At 40.5% G+C, this 23,409-nt stretch overlaps 1 protein-coding gene and 1 non-coding gene across 2 annotated transcripts in view; one reads left to right on the top strand and one right to left on the bottom strand.

Moving 5' to 3' along the window:
* Nucleotides 1–22,663, bottom strand: part of LOC146972690 (uncharacterized) — a 52,450-nt gene extending 29,787 nt beyond the window's left edge. Inside the window, exons 1-13 of the mRNA XM_085803090.1 lie at nucleotides 22,533–22,663; nucleotides 15,581–15,667; nucleotides 12,788–12,836; nucleotides 11,600–11,781; nucleotides 10,331–10,453; nucleotides 7,529–7,582; nucleotides 7,383–7,436; nucleotides 5,802–5,855; nucleotides 5,588–5,641; nucleotides 4,977–5,030; nucleotides 3,454–3,507; nucleotides 2,738–2,791; nucleotides 2,577–2,630 (exon numbers count right to left, since the gene is read on the bottom strand). Of these exons, the coding sequence (XP_085659216.1) occupies nucleotides 2,577–2,630; nucleotides 2,738–2,791; nucleotides 3,454–3,507; nucleotides 4,977–5,030; nucleotides 5,588–5,641; nucleotides 5,802–5,855; nucleotides 7,383–7,436; nucleotides 7,529–7,582; nucleotides 10,331–10,453; nucleotides 11,600–11,781; nucleotides 12,788–12,836; nucleotides 15,581–15,667; nucleotides 22,533–22,553 (894 nt within the window). The 5' untranslated portion in view covers nucleotides 22,554–22,663. The remainder of the gene's footprint in view (nucleotides 1–2,576; nucleotides 2,631–2,737; nucleotides 2,792–3,453; nucleotides 3,508–4,976; nucleotides 5,031–5,587; nucleotides 5,642–5,801; nucleotides 5,856–7,382; nucleotides 7,437–7,528; nucleotides 7,583–10,330; nucleotides 10,454–11,599; nucleotides 11,782–12,787; nucleotides 12,837–15,580; nucleotides 15,668–22,532) is intronic.
* On the top strand, nucleotides 12,922–12,993 carry trnap-cgg (transfer RNA proline (anticodon CGG)). The gene has a single exon. It is a non-coding gene; the product is annotated as a tRNA-Pro (tRNA).
* Nucleotides 22,664–23,409: the final 746 nt, after the last annotated feature.

The raw sequence follows: 23,409 nt of genomic DNA, 5'->3' as shown, positions 1-23,409 counted from the left end.
AACCATGACTTCATCTTGAGATATCATTATATCATTTTGAGGTATCAGGGAGTTCCTTAACCTGGAAAGATCGGGAGTTAGGTCAGACCTTTCAAAACGTGAAAAGAAAGCATTGAAAGTATCAGACAGACTGTCATTATCAATTCCATTTATTCTTATAGACTGCTTGCTCTCATTACAATGATTAATTGCTGCCATGGATTTGATGCCCTGCCAGGCTGACCTAAGATCACCGTTTACATATTGGTTCTCTATTTTATTCCTGTATTTCCTTTTGGCCTTGGCTATTTCAGTCCTTACATCTCTGGATGCAGCCTTTCTGTCCTGAGGGTCACCTGAAAAGAAGATCTTTTTCTTCCTATTAATTGTTGTTTTTAAGTCTTTGGTTACCCAGGGTTTGTTATTTGGAAAAACAACAACAGTTTTCCTTGGAATATGTGTGTCCTCACAAAAAGTGACATAGGAAGAAACTGTATCAATGAGTTCATCAATATTGTCACCACATCCATCAGTAAAGCATTGCCAGTCAGTACATTCAAAACAAGCTTGGAGGGAGGAGATGCTGTCCTCTGACCACATTTTCACAGTCTTAGTCACTCTCTCCAGACGTCTGATGCATGGCTCATAAACTGGAATTAAGAAAATACTGTTATGGTAAGAGGCCCCCAACCCAGGCATGAGAATGGATTTATAGCCATTTTTAACATTCCCATAGCACAGGTCAAGTGTGGTGTTCTTCTGAGTGGTTGGACAGGTCACGTATTGTTCATATGACCTCAAGGGCCTATCTAGACGGACATGATTTAAATCCCCTAAAAAGAATTTGGGAGCCTCACTGCAGATGGAATCCAGCTTGTGTGACAGGTCCGAAATCACCTGGATGGCTGCAGTGGCATTGGCACGGGGATGAATATAGATCAGTGTGAAGAACAGTTGAGGGAACTCACGTGGGAGATAGAAGGGGCGTAGAGAAATAGAGAGTAACTCGATGTCGGGGGTGCATATTCTCTCCCGCACATGTATCGTTTTACAGAACCTCTCATTAACATAAAAGCAGACGCCCCCTCCGCGGCTCTTCCCGGTCACGTCCTTGGAGCGGTCCAGTCTGATGGGACAGCCGAAGCCGGTGAGCGCCAGCTCACTGTCCAGGTCGCTCTCGTTCAGCCACGTCTCCGTGACTCCAAGCAGGCAACATTCCCTCATTTCCCGTCTGTATTTTACCAGACTTTCCAACTCATCAATATTCCGCCTCAGGGACTGTGCGTTCGATAAGAAGATAGAGGGTAGGGGGGGCAGCCGGCGTCTGTCATCCAGGCAGAGCTTTTTTACTCTGCGCTTAATTCCACCTCTTCTCCCTCTTTTCCTCCGCTGTGGCCGCACTGGCTGGTGCGTACGAGGGGCAAAAATCTCCGGCGGGATGGTAGTCGGGATCTCACCCTTCCCTGCAGCTCGGAGTGACAGGAGAAGCTCCCTGTTGATAGCAATCCGGCTACCATGCTGGACAGCAAGTTTCCCCCCGTGACAGACGCTACAGACAAGCGTCAAAATAGAAGCGAGTGCAAAAAGATGCACTAACGATCCCATAATCCACATCTTGATCCCGCACTTGAATCCTCTCACGCACAACACTGAAGCACACTATAACAACACTTAAAACATAGTAAAACAAAAAATCTGCGGTGCAGCTGTAGTGGGTCGCACGCCACGGAGCGCCCCGCTGAATGTTGAATCTCCTGGGAAGGGATGAAAGGGCAGCATTGTAAATTGGAGATAGGTGGTGTCTCAGACCTCCTCCCCTGTTGAGGGATGGTTTCTCTGCTTTTACATAGATGGCTTCTTTTACTCCTCTTTCAAACCATCTGTCCTCTCTGTTTAGGATGCGGACATTGCTGTCCTCAAAGGAGTGGGCTTTCTCCTTGAGATGTAAATGGACAGCAGAGTCCAGGCCTCCTGTGTTGGGCCATGCGTTTCTGCAGTGGTTGTTTTGTTTCTCCAATGTAGAGGTCTTTGCATTCCTCGTTGCACTGGACTGCATACACCAGATTGCTTTTGTGGGTGTGTGGTGTTCTGTCCTTGGGATGTACCAGTCTCTGTCTGAGTGTGTTGCTGGGTTTGAAATACACAGGGATACGGTGTTTGTTAAAGATCCTCCTGAGTTTTTCTGATACTCCAGACACATATGGAATGACTATGTTGGTCCGTCCAAATCTTGGACATTTGGACAGACCAGGAAGAGGAGCTTCCGCTGCAAACAAGCTTGAAATATAGACTTGTTTAATTTTTTTGTAACAATTTCACATTTCGGTGCTTCAATACAAGACGGACATTACATACGAGCAGCATGGAGGTATTTGGATGTTTTTTGGTGTGTCTTTTTGTTACGAAGACAGTTGGTATCCATTTGCAACCGTTATATGGACATGCACTGCTACGCCGAGACCCCCTGTAACTCAGAGAAGCCACGGAGGACTCTGAAACTTCTCCCAGCCCTTAGTCCAAATTTCAATTTTGAGTGAACTATTCCTTTAAGAAGGAAGGTTGTGGTGATGATGATGATGAGTGGAGACCTTCCTTACCATGTATCCCATCTCGCCAACGTCACCTGGAAACCCAGGCGCTCCGATCTGTCCCTGTGGGAGAAGAGGAGGAGGTTAGAGAGTCGACCCCTGCTGGTCAGGAGAGGGAACTGCAACAACAGCCAGACTGAGACGGTTTAGATCTCTGATGATTTCTGTACCTTCAGTCCTTCTCGACCCTCTGGACCCTCTTTACCTTCATCACCACGAGAGCCCTGAACAGAAAAACAGCATCGGCAGAGTCAGAAAAATGAAGCAAAGAGTCAAAACTAATGATTTAAACAAAAACGGAAACAAAACAAAACGTCTTTTACACATTGAAGAAAATAAAAATCTAATTATGCTAAATTATATTCAAATATTTTGTTAAAGGGACAACAAGGAGTTTCTCCATCGGCAGAACGAAAAATTCCACGACAATAAAAAAGTCTCACATTAATGTGGATGAATCTCCGCTACCCACACTTGTTAATGGGCCCATTTTAGATAAATATATCATTTTGTCTCTATCGTTATTTTGTTATTATTAGTGGTGGTGGAAATGCTGGTTGAGCCGACCAGCGTTTCCTTACTTTTGGTTTCATGGTGAGTCATGAGAATAACGCCGCCGAATCGCCTTTTATGGTCGGAACTACGACGGTATGTGATCGTCTTCGAACTTCCGACTTTAATTCTTGATGAATGAAAACATGAGTCTGTCTTGCGCCGGTCAAAGAATTTCACGGTGCGCGGAGGCTCATAAATGTAGTGTGAAAACACTTCGCTTTTCCAAAACTCCTCGTTGTCCCTTTAATATGTTGTGTCCAAAGATTTGTTTTGTTTTTATACTGTATATCAAGTGTAAATAATTGTGTGTATATTTCATTTTTTTCATTACCTTGATACCTTTACCTCCTCGTTTGCCTGCGGTGCCCACATCACCTCGAGGGCCCTGAAATAAAACATTTTTTTATTAAAAAAACTGATAGAAACATGATAAAAAAACACACAGGGGCCTAAAACAGACAATCATTAGATAATCACTGTAGAAATGTAGTGCTGCGTTTGAGGTCCGAACACGAAACTGGAATTGTCAAATGCTTTTAACGGGAAACAGAACTATATGAAAACAAACGGTTGCAGTTTAATCCAGTGGTTCCCATGTTTTTCTAACAGCATTCAACAGGTGGTCTTTTGGTAAACCCCCAAAATCACCACAAGCTTTTGTTTCCCGCCTCCTCCTCCTCCTCATCGCTCGATCCATCCGTCTGCTGGCTGGCGATTGGACGTTGGAGACGGAGAAACAGAAACTCTGGGTGATTTCCATCCGTGTGAAGCGACAACACCTGGATCAAAGGCTAAAGAGTTAAGCTGACAGACGAGACGAACTCCACCTGCATCCTCCCTCCTCCCCAACGGGATCGGTTTCCTGTCGCTAAGAGCTTGGCAACCAATGGTTTCTATAAACACAGTTCTTCACATGACAACGTCTCTGTTATCTGGAGACGAGGAGATAATTTAATACTGGAAAAATAATATAATATCATCACAACCACACCCTCGCCTCCACCCCTCCCTCTGCAACCGGCTTCAAGTGGTTTCTTCTGGGTGGTTTCCATGTTTTGCATCAACAACAGTGAAACTCTGTATTAGGAAAATATGACTGCGGGCGGCCTTCTAAAAATATTGTGATTAATATTGCACCATATTTTCATCATGGTAGGGGATATTATTCTTTTGGTTTTCTTTTAGCTTGTTCTCTTGCTGAAATGTTAAAGGGATAGTTCACCCAAAATTCAAATTTCTGAGTTACAGGGGGTCTCGGCGTAGCAGTGCATGTCCATATAACGGTTGCAAATGGATACCAACTGTCTTCGTAACAGAAAGACACACCAAAAAACATCCAAATACCTCCATGCTGCTCGTATGTAATGTCCGTCTTGTATTGAAGCCCCGAAATGCGAAATTGTCCCGAAAAAAATTAAATAAGTCTATATTTCAAGCTCGTGTAGCGGAAGCTTCTCGAAGCTCCTCTTCCCAGTTCGTCCAAATCTCGCGAGACAAGCTTGAAATATAGACTTATTTAATTTTTTTCGGGACAATTTCGCATTTCGGGGCTTCAATACAAGACGGACATTACATACGAGCAGCATGGAGGTATTTGGATGTTTTTCGGTGTGTCTTTTTGTTACGAAGACAGTTGGTATCCATTTGAAACCGTTACATGGACATGCACTGCTACGCCGAGACCCCCTGTAACTCAGAGAAGCCACGGAGGAAATTTCAATTTTGGGTGAACTATCCCTTTAAAGACATGTCGTTGATTTTTTTTTTTCTGCAGTAAATGACTGAAGTATCAGTTTGGATATGAAACGAAAGAGATGTTGAGAGTTTCCTGTTTCCTGTTTCCTGTTTCCTTACAGTTTCACCAGTACCCCCGACCCCCCCACGGGGCCCCTCCATCCCGATGTCGCCCTGTACACAGAGACAAAGACAGAGAGAGAGAGAACGTGTTGAAAAATCATGTCTTTTATTATTATACAGAAAACAAAATAACGTCATCGATTATCTGGAAAATTTTAAAAAAAGAAAAGAAAAGAAAAAGAGGAAAAAGTGACAAGGGAAGCAGAAGTAAAACTGAAATTAAGCAAAACTATAAAAAGTCTCACATTCTAGGAAAATTTGCTAATTATCCAGATACAGAAATAAATAGTTAAACAGTTTAAAGATTTGCAGATACAACACAATACTTAAGCTTATGAAAAAAAAGCAAAACAAAACTAAAAATGTCAGACACTATTATCTCCTTACGACGAAGTATTAGGGCCACATTGACAAATAAAAAAATCACAAACTTGTCTCGTAAATTTACGACTTTATTTTCGTAATGTTATGACTTTTTTCTCGTGGGAAATGTACGACTTTATTCTCGAAGTCTGTGTTTTTTTTCTCAATGTGGCCCTAATCCGTTGTATCTTTCTAAAAACACATTTTTAAATGTATTTTTTAAACATCTGTGTGTGTGTGTGTACCTTCAGTCCCAGCTCTCCAGACACTCCCGGGTCTCCAGGAAGTCCAGGTTCTCCCTGTTCACCACAAAACAAATATTTATGTTACAGTAACGGTCATATTGTGCTTTTATTTTACCGACCTTCAAAATAAAATGCCTAAGCACTGCAGAGTCAGTGGATCCTCGACCTCTGAACCTGTTGAAGGTTGAAGGATGGAAGAAGGTTTTCAACTCACCATGGCGCCAGAGAAACCAGACCCTCCGTCGTCGCCTTCAGACCCAACGTCACCCTGCAAGACAAACAGATATGAGTTTTGATGTTTTTTTATTTCTATACGTTAGATTTAGTAGCTTTTTGCAGCAGTTTTATTTGGTCGTTTTTTTCAGGGCTGATGATATTCATAACTTCATGTGTTGGTCACTGGTGAAATCATTGAAATTCTGAGTTTTAGCGTGAATTCCAATTCCTATTTTAACCCTCAATCTCAAAAATGCTCATTCCCGCGTAGTGCTGGTGCTGCCCCGATTCTGAGGATGTTAAAGGGAAAACGAGGAGTTTTGGAAAAGCGAAGCGTTTTCACACTACATTTATGAGCCTCCGCACCGTGAAATTCTTTGACCGGCGCAAGACAGACTCATGTTTTCATTCATCAAGAATTAAAGTCAGAGGTTGGAAGACGATCACATACCGTCGTAGTTCCCACCATAAACGGCGATTCAGCGGCGTTATTCTCATGACTCGCCGCGAAACCGAAAGTAAAGAAACGCTGGTCGGCTCGCCCAGCATTTCCACCACCACTAATAATAACAAAATAACAATAGAGACAAAACGATATATTTATCGAAAATGGGCCCATTAACAAGTGTGGGTAACGTAGATTCATCCACATTAACGTGAGACTTTTTTATAACCAAATAGAAACTCCTCGTTGTCCCTTTAAGTTGAGGGACAAGTTTAAGGACTGTACAGCCTCAATATTATTGAGATTCTCCGACACCACCCTTGGGAGCAAGGGCTACCCAGAATGCAGTGTTTTCTTTGTTAATAGAGATATGAATATTAGGAAAACCATTTTAGTTCAGGCCCATTTATGGATTATTTACCTCATTGTTGCATAACATTTATTTTTTATTCTACGATCTTTTGCGGACAAGCCATGTTGCTGTTGTTTAGTTACAAAATGGTCATTTTGCTCAGTGGTAGGCCTTATGTAGTCGTTAAGTTGTTTTATCAAGATGCAGCCTATGTAAAATGTTTGCGCCCATAATATTTTAAGCAGAGTTATCTACCGATAGTTACAGCTGGTGTTTATCTTTCAATAAGCCGTAGTATGCGGTGATGTATGTAATGTTTGTGGCTTATGATTAAACTGAGAGGGTTAACAGTGCAAATATATAAAAATAATAAACTAATGCCCATGTCTGAAGACGTATCTGCATTTAAGGGGTGTCCCATTTCTAAGTCATAAAATAGCCCTTAACACTTGGTTTTGAGGGTTACTAAGGTTAAGGGTTGAGCTTGAGGGTTAAAATAGGAGTTGGAATTCACCCTCATTCCTGTTCCACATATCCTGTCTGAACTTTCACTTTCTCTTATCTGATCTTGTTTAAATTTAGACATCATTAACACAAACATACCTTTTTACTACTATTACTTTCATTTTCATTTCACTTTTACTTTCACGTTTGAGTTTATTGCATATTTACTATACAACATTGCACAGCCATATGGGGGCATGTTGTGGCATGTTTTACTCTTGCACAATTTAACTTTCACTTTCACTTATGTTCACTGACTATAATAGTGATTAACTCACCACAGGCCCGGTGTCTCCTCCTCTTCCCCGAACTCCTTTGGTTCCTTTGTATCCCTGAGGGTTTGGACATGTGGCTTCTGTTACAATCTGATTTCATTCAGGTTTTCCTCATTATAAATGAAGATGCAGCAGGTTCAGACTCTCACCTCTCTGCCCTGAGCCCCTGGTTCACCGCCTTTACCCTGCAGACCTCTGAAACCCTGAAAATACAAGAGGTTTACGTGAAGGAAAAGACAAACAGACATCTACAGTGTTTATTATTCAGCACCACAGCTGTGAATGTGCAGCAAACATCAGTTTCTTTTTTTACAAGCTTTAGATTTACTGAAACTGACAATCATCTGATAGAATAAGAGGATTTTAAAGTGATCTTGCAGGTGATTCTGCAGCATCATCAATGTGAAAACAGTGTGTGAGACCAACAAGTGCCATCGCAAATGTGTGTATTGTCTTACAACTGTATATTTATTAATATGTCTTTGGTATTTTACCTCATTGTTGCTTCTTTTTTTTTTAAAGGTTGCCTTTTATCATCAGGCAGAGGGACTGGCGATGAAAACTAGCTTTTTTTTTAGCTAACTCGGGTGCATTTACGTTTGTTTTTTACAATGTTTTATTAATGTACATTGTCCCTTGTCAAATAAATTAAACTGAAACTAAACTGAAGTATAGTATTTAAATAACACAATGCATGTTGTAACATTATAAATCATTAGAAAAACAACAACATATCTGCATAAGTTGTGGCAACATCATGAAATCTCGTGTCATGGGCATAGTCTGGTGATGTTTGCTCATTATATGAATGATGTGTCATACAAGTGTTTGTTCACCAGATGTTTTCAACAAATACAGAGTGTAATTAAAACCAGAGTTCACACACTGAGGCTGATTAACACTTGAAAATGACTCATGACTGACAACAAAACTGCTTTTATTTCTTAATCATGACAATCCATCTCCAACAAAACTGCCCTAAACAACATTTATCTCCAGGAGAAATTCTGCCCACATGTTTCTAAGAGACTGTGTGCTGAATGACAGCGCCCCCATCAGGCCAGAAACCAGAGAACCACTTTCACTCTTCTGTTGTAATATCACTGTCAGTGACTCATAATGTTCAGGGCTCCAGACTGCCTCTAAAATCTGAGACAGTGCAAGTAAATTTTTCATCTACTTGCACATGTGGAACCAGTGAATTTGCTGTGTTTTTTTTTGTTTTTTTTAGGGGAGCCCGGGGATGGTTGTAACACTTTTTGTCTCAGCTCCTATAACTTGCAGAGTGTTCATGGTAGGGCTCTCAAATTATGACACAAATTCCCCTCATTTGTCCACTACAAATAGTAATGCCTTAACCTTCTTTAAAGGTGTACAGAAATGGCTGTTTGTCCTGAGTTGTCACAAGTTGCCGCACGAGTTTACCCGAGTAAGGAAAACGAATTTGATTGGTCGTTATCAAGCGGGCGGGATATTCAATGTTTGGGGCGAGCCTGAGTTCGGTGTGTGTGTGTGTGTGTGTGTGTGTCTCAGACGTTTGATTGACGGATGACGGATCCAATATCAGTGGCTGATGAATCGTGCGCAGGCTGACGTATAATCCGTGCGCCTGCATTATCCAATGCGGGAAAAAAACGACCACGCTTTCATCCCGGATTTACTCGAAAATAGAATTTTGCACAAAGTTTGGGCCACATCGTCTGATAGATGAGTTATTACACTAATTTTATGACCCAGAGTGGGCTTAAATTCAGTTTTCTTTTCTGTACAGCTTTAAATATACAACAGAATTCATTATCTGATGTCACATGCAAGGAGTGCCACTGTGACAACCTATACCCCACTACCACAGCAGGTTGTAACAGTGAGATTGAAAACTAAAACAAGAGACCGCACCACAAAACATGCATCTACAGTATGTAAGTTTATTATTGTGCATGTTCCAACACTAAAGCATCTTCCTGTGGTTCTGTATGAACAAAAATAACTCATCACTGACGGTTTAATGAAGAACAGTGACAGTGGTGTGGATCCTAACGTCAGAAGATCGAGTTTTGTTATAGAACATCTTGTGATAATACCGATGAATGGTGAACATGTATGAATGGAGGTTGGAAGACACTCATAGTTCATGTAATATTCCAGGAAAGATGTTTGACAGTTAATAAAAATAACGGTTAAAGGTGTGACAACCATCTCCACCCCTGTCAGCCATTGTTTGATTAGCTGTACCAGCATGGGGGTTTGAAATGACTCACATTTTACCTAAGTAACAACAAGTTACCTCATTCAAACTTCAACGATATCGATATTAATCAAAATGATATAGACTCGGCCCATTCTTACTAAAAAAAATGTTTTTTGGCTGTAAAACCTACACACTTCTTCACACAGCCATGCAATTTCACATGCACTATCAGGGAGTGAGTGGGTACACATGATATTGATCACTTAAAGGACAATTCTGGGCAAATTCAACTCGGGGCTGTATGTTCCTATCATTTTAGGTCTAAAAGAAGCAATATGAAGATTTTCAGTTCAATGTCTCCTGTTTTGCGGTAGTTGTGTCTGTCCCCGCATCGCCACGGCAGCAATGAATGGGAGCGGATGCAAGTTCCGCTGCTTAGGCTGTTTCCAGCCCTCAAAGCCGCAATTTCTTTCCACAGACAGCGTCAGATGGCGACTCAAACATGCACCGAGAAGTTTATTTACTTCAAGCAAGCCGACATGATTCCTTCTTTTAGACCTAAACTGTTAGGAAAATACACCCCCGAGTTGAATTTGCCCGGAATTGTCCTTTAACTCTAATGTTATCTCTTATTGGGGAAAGTGATGCTGTTACAGCCATACACTGGTGGTGAAACATGGAAGGGACGACTCAAAGGATCTGTAATCTGTTAGTCTGGAGCCTTGTAGTGTTGATGTTGATGTTGATGTTGACGTGTCGGTACCTTCGGTCCGGCGAAGCCTGCGAAGCCGGGTTCTCCAGGTTCACAGTTACAGTCCGTGGGCGCCTCCTCCCCCAGTGCAGCGTCGCCTCCAGACTCCTCCGAGGAGCCGGCGTCGTACGGCAGCTGAAACATGCACAAGAAGATGATGTTTTTAGTAGGTGAACAACGACTAACTAAGAGGGTTTTTCCCCCTTTATTTTGGCAATAGTTATTGTTTAGGGTTCAATAAAAGGCAAAATCAAAAGGGAAAGAGCGGAAACAGAAAGAATGACTAAAAAAACTGCAGGAAGTTTGACAAGTCTGATCGTGTTTGTCCGTTTTTTGAAGGAACTGGCTTGAGACGCTGCAGAGCTGCAACAACAAGATTCAGATAAAATCCTGCAGAGTAAAGTCAATGAGTTTGTTGAACTTGTTTGTGACTCATAAGGATGATGAGTTTCGTTTAACCAGAAGCCTGAAGAAAAAAAATTAGGAAATTAAAGATTATGATCAGTGATGCAGGTAAGTTTCTGGGCAGCTCCCAAATGAAATGTTCATTTCTTGAGAAAGTGAGGCGTTAAACTCCTATTTGTCTCGTGTTGGTTTGATTAACTGACTACGACATTCATGTTTGTTCAAAATGTAAACAGTTAAAATAAAGAAAAAACTGTCACATCTGAATGACAAACAAAATCCAAATAGAATACAGTATATATTCTATATAGTGATAATATAACAGAAATAACAGTTACAGTATATATCTTCATCAGCTGAGTTTAATGTACTTTGTTGAAATAACTCTTTAGTTTTTTTTTTCCTGCTACAACTCTGACTAAGAAGGATAATTAAAAACAAAAATGTTGTAGTTAATTTTTATGTTTATGATTTTCAAGATAAAGTTTTCTTTATTTAAACCGGTTTTTTGTTTCGTTTTAGTTCAGGGGTCACATTCAGCACAATTTGATCTCAAGTCGGCCAGACCAGTCAAATAAAAGCATAATAAATAAAGAGAACTCTAAACTTTTCTAGATAAGTACATTATTAAGATGTTTACATTAAATGAGCTATCCTTTTTACCTAATATGTTTCTTCTTTCTTGAGAAAAATACGTGCAATTTATGCCTCTTCTGTATAAATCCCCAAATCCATTTGTGAATTTTGAGACTGTTTTAGCTCCATAGTTTTAAACCATAAACTGTAAATAAAGATGGAGCTGAAGAACAGGGATCTGAACAACAACTTCTGTGCTAAAGATGAAGCTCATGTGATGTGGTGAAAAGCTCCTTCCACCTCCATGGTCTCCTGGTCCTCCTTGGCGTAGTGCGCCTCGCTGGTGGTGGCGTAGGGATACGACTCCTCTGTGAGCATGGTGACCTGTGTGGGGCCGTAGTAGTCCTCCTCCCCCTCCTCCCCCTCCGGGTGGGGGAGGCGCTGCTCCTGGTCGTAGCTGTGAGTCGGCTCAGGTGGATACTCTGAGGTCACACACACACACACACACACACACACACACACACACACACTCACAGTTTGTGTTTTGTGTTGACATGAACAGGTGAGAGTGAGGAGTATAGGGTTGGAGAAAGAAAAGAGTGAAACTGTCCTTTAAACAACTGAAACCAGCAAATGACTGAAAGTGCTTACTCATATTAAATGATTACAGCTGACCTTGAAATTGCTTTTTTATTTTATTTTATGTCGAGTCATTTTGACTTTTGTGTGACTGAGAGACGCTGTGATTTGGTTTGTGGTTTGTTTTTTCTTTTGTGTCAATCGTCCTTTTACACTGGGCTTTTATTTTGTTTTTAGGCTCCATTCATGTCTGTAGTTTAGTTTTATAAATAGATTTACAATTTACATAAACAGGATGAGGAATAAACGTTTGTATTGAATATGGTCAGGATTATTCTTGCTTCCTTCCTGCATTGATTGGCATCGTGTGTGGTATTAAAAAGGTTTGACACCGTCTTTAGGATTTTTACATCCAATCCAAAATTTACAAAATTGAAGGTTGGCTCTTAACAGGGAATTTAAATACAGTTGGGAAAAATATATTGTAGCATAATCTTGGCTAAAACAACCAGATTTAATGCAAGTACACTTGAATATCTATGCTATTCCTCCATCACATGCACACAGCACACTGCTAACTGCAGGGCTACTGAGGCCACGCCCCCCCATGTGTGTGTGTGTGTGTGTGTGTGTGTGTGTGTGTGACATTCATTCATGTTTTTGTTGTTCAGTAAAAGAATTGATTGTTCATACAAGAATTAAAACTTAATAAAGTTCTACTCACAAATAAATATGTTGAAATGTCATGTTTTTTAATTGTATTATTTTGCATGGATGTGATGACAAAACAATATATTTTTACATTCATGTTTGGATATGATACAGTTTGTTTAAATTAGCCCCAATTTCCAGTTAATTCCCAATAAATTTCCATAAATTCCCAATAATTCCCATCAGTGTGAGTCTCACCTGGATGCGGGGCGGCCAGGGGGTCGTAGGGGTCGATGACTGAGCCCTCGGAGGTGTGGTCTTCACCTGAACACACACACATAGACACACACACACACATAGACACACACTCAGGGTGGAGGCTTCGCATGGGCGGCTCGTTGGTCTAGGGGTATGATTCTCGCTTCGGGTGCGAGAGGTCCCGGGTTCAAATCCCGGACGAGCCCAAAATTTGAGACGGTGAATCTCAGTGATAAATATTACAGAATGTAAACATGGAGTCAAATTAACATTAAAACTGTTATAATACGTAACTCTGGCTTTGTTGTACAACGACAAAAACATGTAACTGTGTGTCAGTCAACAGGAAACTCACTTACTATATATGTCAAATATAAAGCACAAAAACATCTGTATAATACAAATTTTGCAATAAAGCAGCTAATTTTTTAGATCTATTATGAAGTTAAAACACCAAACATGTCAGATTAAGTGATTTATAATTGTTTTTTTATTCATGACAAATCTGACAAAGAAAGTTGTTTTTTTTTTTTGTTTTTTTTTTATAAATCCACAAATTCTCTTTAATTTTGATGGATATTTGTCAATTATTTTGAGTCATTTAAACCATAAAATGTAAATATAGATGTTTTTTTTTATTAGAATATAGTTTCACATACATAAGAAGCTTACAAATCAATATGCATTTCACAAATGTGTTCTGCGCCAGGGGGTAAAAGAGCTTACAGAAGTATATTTAATTGTTCACATATTAACAGTTTTAATTGTCTTTTGGTTTTCAGAAAACGTAATTGGCTGAGCTCACTGTGAAAAGCAACAAAAGATGGTTTTCTTTGTGTAAATTTACATGTATGAATAGTAAATATGGTTGTTGCTGCTGCTGCTGCTGCTGCACGGTCGCCATCTTGGCAGCAACTGACTCCGCCCCCTAATTCTCAGCTTATCCAAATATGGTAAAAGGGGCGTGGCCTGCTCTGAGCTGAGACTTCAGTGCTGCATGTTGATTTGTGACAGCAAGTATATGTTCACCCACCTGTCACTCAAAGAGGCCACGACCCCAGTTTAAGCCTTGATAAAAACGTAAACAGGTGAGTTAGACTCACTCTAGTGGTCAGGAGGGGAACTGCAGCTGCCCCTTTGATTTTTAAAAACATATTTTTATTCAGATTTCTCTTTGATATTTGACAGTTTTTCCCTCAATTGGGACAAATTCTGATCGATCAAATCATTTAAAATATTTTTTTGCAAGTTGTGCGACACATTATTTGTGTAATTGTTAGTGCTGGGCATAGATTAATTTTTTTAATCTAGATTAATCTCACTGCAATCTTGGAGTTAATCTAGATTAATCTAGATTAAAATGGCTCATTTGAATTCTGATGAAGGCATTCAAGTGATGCACGATATGAAAAATTTCTACCAATAACCCATAATTTCCTGGTTCTCATTGCCGATACCGATAAATTCATATTTGTATATATAACATAATAGGCTCTAACCCAGGGGTTTTCAAAGTGTGAGAGAGTGAGCCCCCCTTATTGAAAAATAAACAGCTGGGCGCCCCGCCCCCCCCCCCCCTCCAAACCTAAACATTGATACAGAACTCTGTAACACACTCATCACACAAGCAGCTTCATGATCTCCCTGTGTGATCATCTGGGAAGCAGACAGTCTGAGGTTGAAGTTTATATCAATGCACAGGTGACACTGTGACAGGTCTCTGTACGTCTTGACCACATGTCAGCTGTTCATCTGGGAAGCAGACAGTCTGAGACGTGCATCTTTTTTAAATTTTTTTTATAGGAGCGGTATATTGCGGCTTTATGCGGGAGGACACGCAGTGCTACAGCTGATCCAATGTATTTATCTGAGCTTGGTCACCGCGAGAGGCACCGGGTCGCTTTGAGCTGCGTTCATATGAAGTTATAGGCTACCTGACGCTGTGCAGCACCTGACGCTCTTCTTTTTCCAACATGCGCGGATGTAACGACTGTACTAGGCTACTGTACATGTGTGATTCGCTCCAAGCGACAGTGGTAAAGCAGCTGTTTTAATTCCCGCTGTGGAGCTGTTAATATGTCACTTTATTACGTTTTAATATTTTTTCAGAGGGAATCTAACCGTGTAGATCCCCACTTTGTGGTTAGTTTATCCAAATAACGCCTGTTTGCTCCGACGTTGTGAGAGCAGCCGACCGGGAGCAGCAGCAGCAGCAGCAGCTCGTCACAGACGCAGCTGCCTCCGGTGACACCGGTCAGCTGACGTGGCGGTCAGCCTGCGTCGCCGTCGGCATCCCTCGGGGAGAAAACGAGCAGAGTAACTTACCCGCAGGTTTTTAGAGGTTTTCCGCCGGTGGTTTAATTCTTTTTAAATATATAAATGTTGGTCTCATTGATGAAACCTAACAACTGTGGAAGCCGCAGTTTGAATGAAAGGTGAAACTTACTGGACAGAAGAGCAGCGCAGCCCCAGGGCTCTGTACAGAAATCACCACGTTACGTCAATAAATTAATGTTTTACAATGAACCGAGCGGTCTACCTGTCATTTAATTGAAATAAAAAATACAGCAGAGGGAAATTCGGTGTGACTCTTGTTTTTTTCGTGCACGTCCACGGTGCACAGCTCCACGACCTGCTTTGTACAAGGTGCATGTTGACCCAGCCCCCAGACAATTTTGAGAATAGATTAACGGCTATAATTTTCTTATCGCGCGATAAGAGTCTCACGTTAACGCAGCACGTTAACGCCGTTAACGGCCCAGCACTAGTAATTGTGTAATCAGTGTGACTCTGACCTGAGTGGTATCCAGAGTATTGATCCTGACAGAGAGAGAAGACGACACACAGCGTGAACACCAGCAGCCCTGAGAGCAGAGACACCTGCAAGAGGAAACAGTTCATTTAATGATCAATATTACTATTATTATTATTATTAACAGGTGATCAGACAAGAGTTCAAATTAAATCCTAAAGACGGTGTTAAACCTTCTTAATACCACACACGATGCCAATTGATGCAGGAAGCAAGAATAATCCTTCCTGACCATATTCAATACAAACGTTTATTCCTCATCCTGTTTATGTAAATTGCAAATATATTTATAAAACTAAACTACAGACATGAATGGAGCCTAAAAACAAAATAAAAGCCCAGTGTAAAAGGACAATTAACACAAAAGAAAAAAACAAACCACAAACCAAATCACAGCGTCTTTCAGTCACAAAAGTCAGAATGACTCGACACAAAATCAAAAAAAGCTATTTCAAGGTCAGCTATAATCATTTAATATGAGTAAGCACTTTCAGTCATTTGCTGGTTTCAGTTGTTTAGCTAAAGGACAGTTTCACTCTTTCCTTTCTCATCTCATCCCGACCTGAACTAAACTGTGCAGTGAGATCGGTCACTGCGGTTTGTTACTGAACAAACTAAAACCACAGAGTCGTTTCGTCGGCTTTGTTCGTTCAGAATAAAAACACTTGAACTTGTGTTTGTCAGAATCAGGACTTTTGAACTCCAGCAGAAGTGAAACTACCTGGATGAATCTGTTTCTTTCTTTATTTCACTGAAAAAATATAAGAACTTATCTGCAGGAGAATTAACATCTGTAAGAGCCATAATTTATAGATGTTGAGATTTTGAATTTCATTATTTCATAGTTTGTATTTTTGGTCTTTGTGTGTATTAGAGCTTTAATTAGACATTAGAGCTCTGAGGGAGCACATATAGTTTTTCTACGGAGTGATGGATGTAAATTGATTTTTCTTTTAGTAAACTTTTGTTTTTGAAAACGGATACATCTCGTTATTCATTCTTGTAAGAAACCCAACCTCTCATGCCTCACATGTGGCTTTGACACCACGAAGGAAAGCCACAACAACTTCAGTTCAAAATGTTCACAACACAATTTAATAATTCATTTTTGGTCTTTTTTTGTCTCTTTGTTGACATTTTATCACAGGGTCTCTGCAGGTTTCACCAGCTCAAATTTAAGACTTTTAAAGACATTTTTAAGACCATTATGGATGAAATTTAAGACATATCATGACAAATAAAAAACGTACAAAAGAAATGCGGAGTCACAAAATAAAAAATTGATTGCAATATATAAGTTGCGTGTTAGGCTTGTTTGTAGTTGAGAATACATTCAATAAAGCACAATGAAGTGTCGCAGGAGCATTTTATTGAGCATTTGCAGTAGCGAAGGCTCTACCATAACATTTTTCCCAAGGAGCACGCCTAAAGTGAACTATTTGGGGGCACAAAAAGAAATTGGGGAGCGAAATTAAAAATGTTTATGGAACATATTATTTATTTAATTGACTGGCAACCAACAGGCAGATGGTTTTAAGCCTTGAATAATGTTAAGGGTCAAACGTGACCCATTTTTACATTGGAGAACAGTAAAAACACCAACACTTCACCTTTGGCCTGAAATGTGATGACTTCTAATGTGACCCAGAATAGACAAACATGGAAATATTTCAACTTCTTTAACCAACAGACACGAGCCACAACCTGTTCTGTATTATGACCAACACAATATTTGACACATGAAGTAAATACATTGGCCTTTGGTCACCCCTATATATTATGGTATTAAACTACATCTTTTTATTTAACTAGGCTAGTTAAATCACAGTAGCACATCGGTTCCCAATCTTTTTTGTCTTGCGTACCCCCTGAGCCGTTTTGCCATACCACAAGTCTACCCCCTCCCTCATATGTGTTGATGATTCTCCAAAAGTGGTCATAACGTAACACAACTGATTAAGTAACGAAAATCATTTCAATTTCTCTCTTCAATTTGTACAAAGACATTTTACACCATTCTCCTGCATTTTAGTTGTTTCTGGCTGTTGTGGTGTTTGTTGTGGACAAATGTGTCTTCACAGAGTTGTGGGATTGTCACAATACTAAAATTTCGAACTCAATGCCAATACCCAGGAAAATATTGAATATGACATCATATTCAGTACAGCAGCAGTGCCTCCCTGCTTATTATTGTTCCATTATTTTATTTTTTATTATAATTAAAAGGACTTATAACAGATGTGTTTTGTTTTTTTTATTAAATGAAAAGCTAACTAAGAGTTATGCAATTCCAGCCTGTTGCTATTGTTTCATTACATTCATTACAATGCATCTCCTCTCCTCTGACGGGCGGAGCTCCCCCCTCCCTCCTCTCTCACAACACACACACGTGCACGCAGACAGCGGAGAAAAAGAGAGGAGTGTTGTCGTTAATTTAATTTTGTCTTTAATATAAATTTTATTTATAAATTTATCTGCAGACTGTATCGATCAAAAATGGAATTATAATGTCTCTGACTGACCCAACACGAGTGACACGAAATACACTTCCATGTTTTGGAAATACTGGTCTAAACAACTGTACTGTTTTTAGTTTGTGTGTGGACAGAATGTGTGCTGTCTATGTTGTTTGTCTATGTTTTCTTGTTTGTGTCAATGGTTGGACCTGGAGTCTGTGAAATAAAGTTATATATACGGTATGTTAATATCGCCGTTTGACGGCTAAATTCACCCTACGTGCGTCTAGTTCTGTGTAACTCTGTTACTCACTCAGGCCCTCAGACGTGTCTCGGACTTCCAGAGCAGGTTACAGCGCAGCGTTGTGACCTCAACCATGGTGGATGAGAGCAGAAATTGTTGTTGTAGTGAAAATGGGCGAGCTCGTGAAGACGCGAATTTACGCTCGAGTCAAAACGAGCGTTAAATCGCGTATCTCGCGTTTGGTCGCGCGTCACAACTCGAGCGAAAAAAAAGCGTTCCTCGTGTTTGGTGGGAAGCCCCTTGTGGGTCTTCCCACCAAACACGATGAAATAGACGAAGACGCGATGGTCCCGTCGCCGAAAAAAAATCGCGTGTATTGCGTCGAAAAAAAAAAAGTCGCGTCTACCGCGTCTCGCGCCTAATCGCGTCTCGCGCCTAATCGCGTCTTTGCGTCACGGCCTTTTACACCGCGGACGTAACGAATAAACGGTGACGGTGTGAACAAACAACATAGAACAGGACCAGACGTGGCGTTGTTTCCTCTTTTCACCGACAGCTCCACTCTCCCTTACTTACACTAACTACTGTTATTGTTGAGGCCAGAGAATTGTGGGATTTGTAGTTTTTGACCAATCGCAAGTTTTGTGATTTTCCCGGTTCACACATTTTTAGGGGCAAATGCAAGTGAAATGCTCGCCCATGGTAGACATAAGAAAATTTAAGACCTGTCTAAAATTATTTAAGACTTGAACACAATAATTCAACAAATTTTAGACATTTTAAGGCCTAAAATTTAGATTTTCAAATTTTAGACTTTAAAGCAGAAGTAAGCAATATTTTTGTGTTAATATAAGTCTTAAATAGTTCTATCTTCCGGCAGCAATCACTTACATAGAGTGTTTGGACCGAAACACGGTCTGTCAGTCCCTCTGCTCTGCTCTGAGCCGAGGAGAAAACTTTTCTCGTATCCTACAATTTTTATCCAATGAGGAGAGAGAACGGCATGCAGGGCTGTGTGTGCAGCCAAGGGATGCGCCTGAATGTGGTGACGTAGGGACGAGGACTGTTATGGTGCGTTCAAGGCAACTCGTAACTCGTGTGTTTTTCTGACCTGTGAAGTCGTACCAGTTCGATCTGAGTTCACGGGTCGGAAGTTACGAGTGGCCGTTATAGTGACTTTCACAGGTAAAACAGGTCGGAAAAACACGAGTGGGTTGCCTGAAACGCTACAAAGTCGTAAGTTGTGACTTGAAGCTGTAATTTACGGTTTCAAAAGCCTGCCTGGAACGCAGCATTAGGCTATAGCTATAGCTATATTGGCTATAGCCAAAACGACCGGATCGCTTACTTCTGCTTTAAGACCCCTCGGATACCCTGTTATTTCATATAAAAGTTTAAGTGCATACATATTTTATGATGCTGTGTATTTCAGGTGTAGGTTAATATACACACACCTCAGGAGGCCTGTCATTGATTGGTTAAAACAAGGTAATCAGTAGATGGGAATTAACGTCAGATTTAGTCACGGGGATCACCTTCAAACTCTCCTTGTCATGATATTTGAATTAATTATACATCAACACCAGCATCTATACTAAAGATGAAAGTTCTTTTTTTATTTTTATTTAGGTATTTTAAGTTAAATGTTATTGTAGTATGGAGTATTTTACTCATTTATTTTTTATCAATGTCATCCACCCTGTTATTGTCTCATGTGATTTACTTCCACTACATGTATGAGAGAAGGTACAGTATGTGTATAGGGTGACTGATGCCACACCTGAGGGAGGCGGTGGGACTCCTTTTCTTCTTTTTTTTTCTCTTTTCTTTTCTGATGTCTTTTTTACTTTTTGTGGTAAAAAAAACAGTCGTGAGCTACGTCATTTTGGTTTGGATGGTGGTTTGTTTTCTTTCCTGTTTTGATAACTTTGTGAATACAGAGAGCAAATTGTGACTCTTTGTCAGCGTCCGATGCATCGCGAGTTTCCTTCACCACAGTAAACAGTAGATCTCCCTTCATGAACAGAAAAGAAGTTAATGCTATCCCACAATTCTTTGCTGCAGAAACTTGCAAAAAATGTATTAAAAAGGCGAAACGCAGCAATGTCAGGAGGGTTCATGGTGAATCAGAGCAGATCATTAACAAACTTCTGTAATGAGATGTGTTATTATTATTATCCATCACAGCTCCTGACCCCTGACCTCTGACCTCTCTCAGACCGCTGCTGTGTGACTCAGACTCAGAAGTTTCTTTGTCCGGCATCAGGATGAAAACCGCCGAGCTTTTCTCAGACTCCTCTCACATTCCTGAGGCTGAACACCGACCGACGCAGGAAAAACCTGAGCAACTTACTGACCCACTGAGGTCCAGAGACTCTGAGCTGAGCGGATAAAAACTCACCATCACCATGACGTCCTGCAGTGACTTATTTCTGATTCAGGCGGAGTAGGACCAGTCTGACAACTTTAGAAATCCCCAAAATCCAAATGGGGTGTTCTCATGTATTCCCCTCTAGTGCTGAAATAGGTAACTCTTAAATTTACAGGCCATTAATGATGTGATAATGTCTAGAAATAGCCTAGAAATAACGGTCAATTTCATAGTAATGTCATGTTTTTAGGTAGAAGATAAAGGTAAAAGATCACACATGCTTTTCATGCTTTGAATTTTTTTGGGAAAAGTCAGAATTTATCTCCACCAAGCTGCAATTGACTGTTATTTCTGGGCTGTTTCTAGGCAATAAATCGTTATTTCTCAACATTATTATGAAACTGACCGTTATTTCTTTTTGCCATTTCTAGACATTATGACGCAATTAACGGCCTGTAACTTAAAAGGGTTACCAAATATTCTGATTCTTGTTTCCTGTCTTTGTGGATTTCTAATTATTACCAATAATAAACTGGCTAAAATGAGATGAGTGTGTGAATGTGTGTGTGAATGGGTGAATGTGATGTACTGTAAAGCGCTTTGGGTATCGTTCAGGTATAGTAAAAGCGCTATATAAATACAGACCATTTACCATTTACCATGATAATTGATGTAATTAAGTCTCACTACAGACTGTAAATGCAAAGATCTGGGTGCAGGGAGCATGAAGCAGTGATGTCGACCTGCAGGACCTCTGGGCCAGAGAGGTGACACACACACACACACACACACACTCATTCACTTCAGCTTCACTAACCTGGATATCTGTGTTTTCAACATCAAACAACTCTAAGTTTTGCATTGTGCAGCGTTGATAAATAAATAAACACCTCAGGTGAGGTCACATGATCTGGAGAGAAAACAAACCGATCACTTTCAAGAAATAAACTCCTGTACACAACACATGCTTTGTTACAGTTTCAAGAAAAAAGAAAACAACTAAATAAAATCTGTTTTATGCTGAATATCTCAGAAATGTTCAGCTTTTAACACGACCGATCAGCTTGTCCAACATTTCCCAGCACACCTGAAGGTATCACATGAAAATTCAAGTGTCATTGCATTTCCAGGATCTACACAGACGACACAATATCATATCAACTACTGTGTATAACATGTTTAAAATGATGAGACTAGTTGTTTTCATCTGGATCCTCCCTGCAGGTCGTTACAGATTCGATTAAACAGTTTGATTCATCAGAGACAGAGTTTTACGACATGTTTAACAAGATATGAACCCCCTGATCCTGTGGCAACAACTAGAAAATACTGTAAATATGGAAATGAACAAAAAACTGTTTTCACATCATAATGAATTTGAAGATTTTTGGATTACTCTGATGAAGGTTTTTAGACCAAAAGTTTGGTCTATTAAAGATACTTAGACTAAAGACTTGCAACTGATCCAAGTGTGCAGATAAATCTCCTTTTTTCTATCACTTATTTGTGGTTTCCATGGCACCTTGGCACACACTGGTCATGAAGAATTTTGGATTAAAAATTCAACCAAAAACGTTGCATTTATCAATTTTACTTTCCATCTGCAGTCAGTTCTGTTTAACATACTGTAACTTATAATGAATTTGATCATTAATCGGGACCGATCGTGTGCAGACATTGCACACAGCAGCTGTTTTTACGTGACCTTTTTGCCACCACCTGAACGCAGCACAAACAAACCAAATCCAGGATTATCACAGTTTATCTGAATCAATAAAATTTCACATCTGTCCCGTCAGCTTCTCCTGAACCTAAACCTGCAGAGGCCCCCCCACCCTCCACCCTGGACCAAACTCCTTTACCTGATGGCTGGAGGCTCCCATGGTTCTGCAGATCCAGATCCAGATCCTGAGAGACCGGGATGCGTTCAGGAAACAGACGAGGACACAAACAGCCGGATTATAACTTTATCTTTTCTTTCCCTGAGCAGCTCCTCACAGCTTCATCACACCGACGGTCGTCTCTCTATCTCTCTGTCCCTGCCTCGGTCGAGGATCCCTCAGGTTCCCAGGCTCTGACGGCGTCTCGCCCTCAAACTCTGACTCTCAACAGGGTGAGAAATACCTGAACCAGCGCCCAGCAGCATCATCATCATCATCACAGAGAGAGAAGGAGATAGAGAGGGTGAGACACACAGATGCATGGATTCCTGCAGAAGTTTCACAATTAAAATGTATTTACAGTGGCATCATGCAAAAGTTTGGCCACCCCCCGGTTTAAAAATGTCTGTTAATGTGGACTATTACATCACAATGTGTTCAGCAAGTGGAAGATGAAATGATCTCCAAAAGACACAAAGTTAAAGGGATAGTAGCATTTTTTGGGGGTTTTATGATCTACAAATAGCCCCTAAGTGCAGGAAAAACGCAATTTTCATTTGGACCTAACCAACTGCGGAGGGATATGTGAGTTGGTTAGGTCCAAATAAAAACTGTGTTTTTCCTGCACTTTGAGGGGCTGGAAAAAAATATATTATAGTGAACAATGGAACTGTGTAATTTTTTCTCAGGTAAAACCTCTTTTAGGCCGCGAAAATAGGCCGTTTCTTTGGGTCCATTCACAACAATGTATGTTGTAAATCTCTGGGCAGGGCTATTATGGGCTGGCGTTGCTAACGGGAGGAGTGCAGAGAGTCTTCTACTGCAATTAAAGTACTTAGGGGCTATTTGGAGATCATAC

This window comes from Trachurus japonicus, chromosome 16, assembly GCF_045865225.1.
Source record: "Trachurus japonicus isolate A0001 chromosome 16, Traja_1.0".
In the NCBI taxonomy this organism is placed as follows: domain Eukaryota; kingdom Metazoa; phylum Chordata; class Actinopteri; order Carangiformes; family Carangidae; genus Trachurus; species Trachurus japonicus.
The sequence above is the reverse complement of the archived record's forward strand: the minus strand, read 5'-3'. Positions and strand labels throughout refer to the sequence as shown.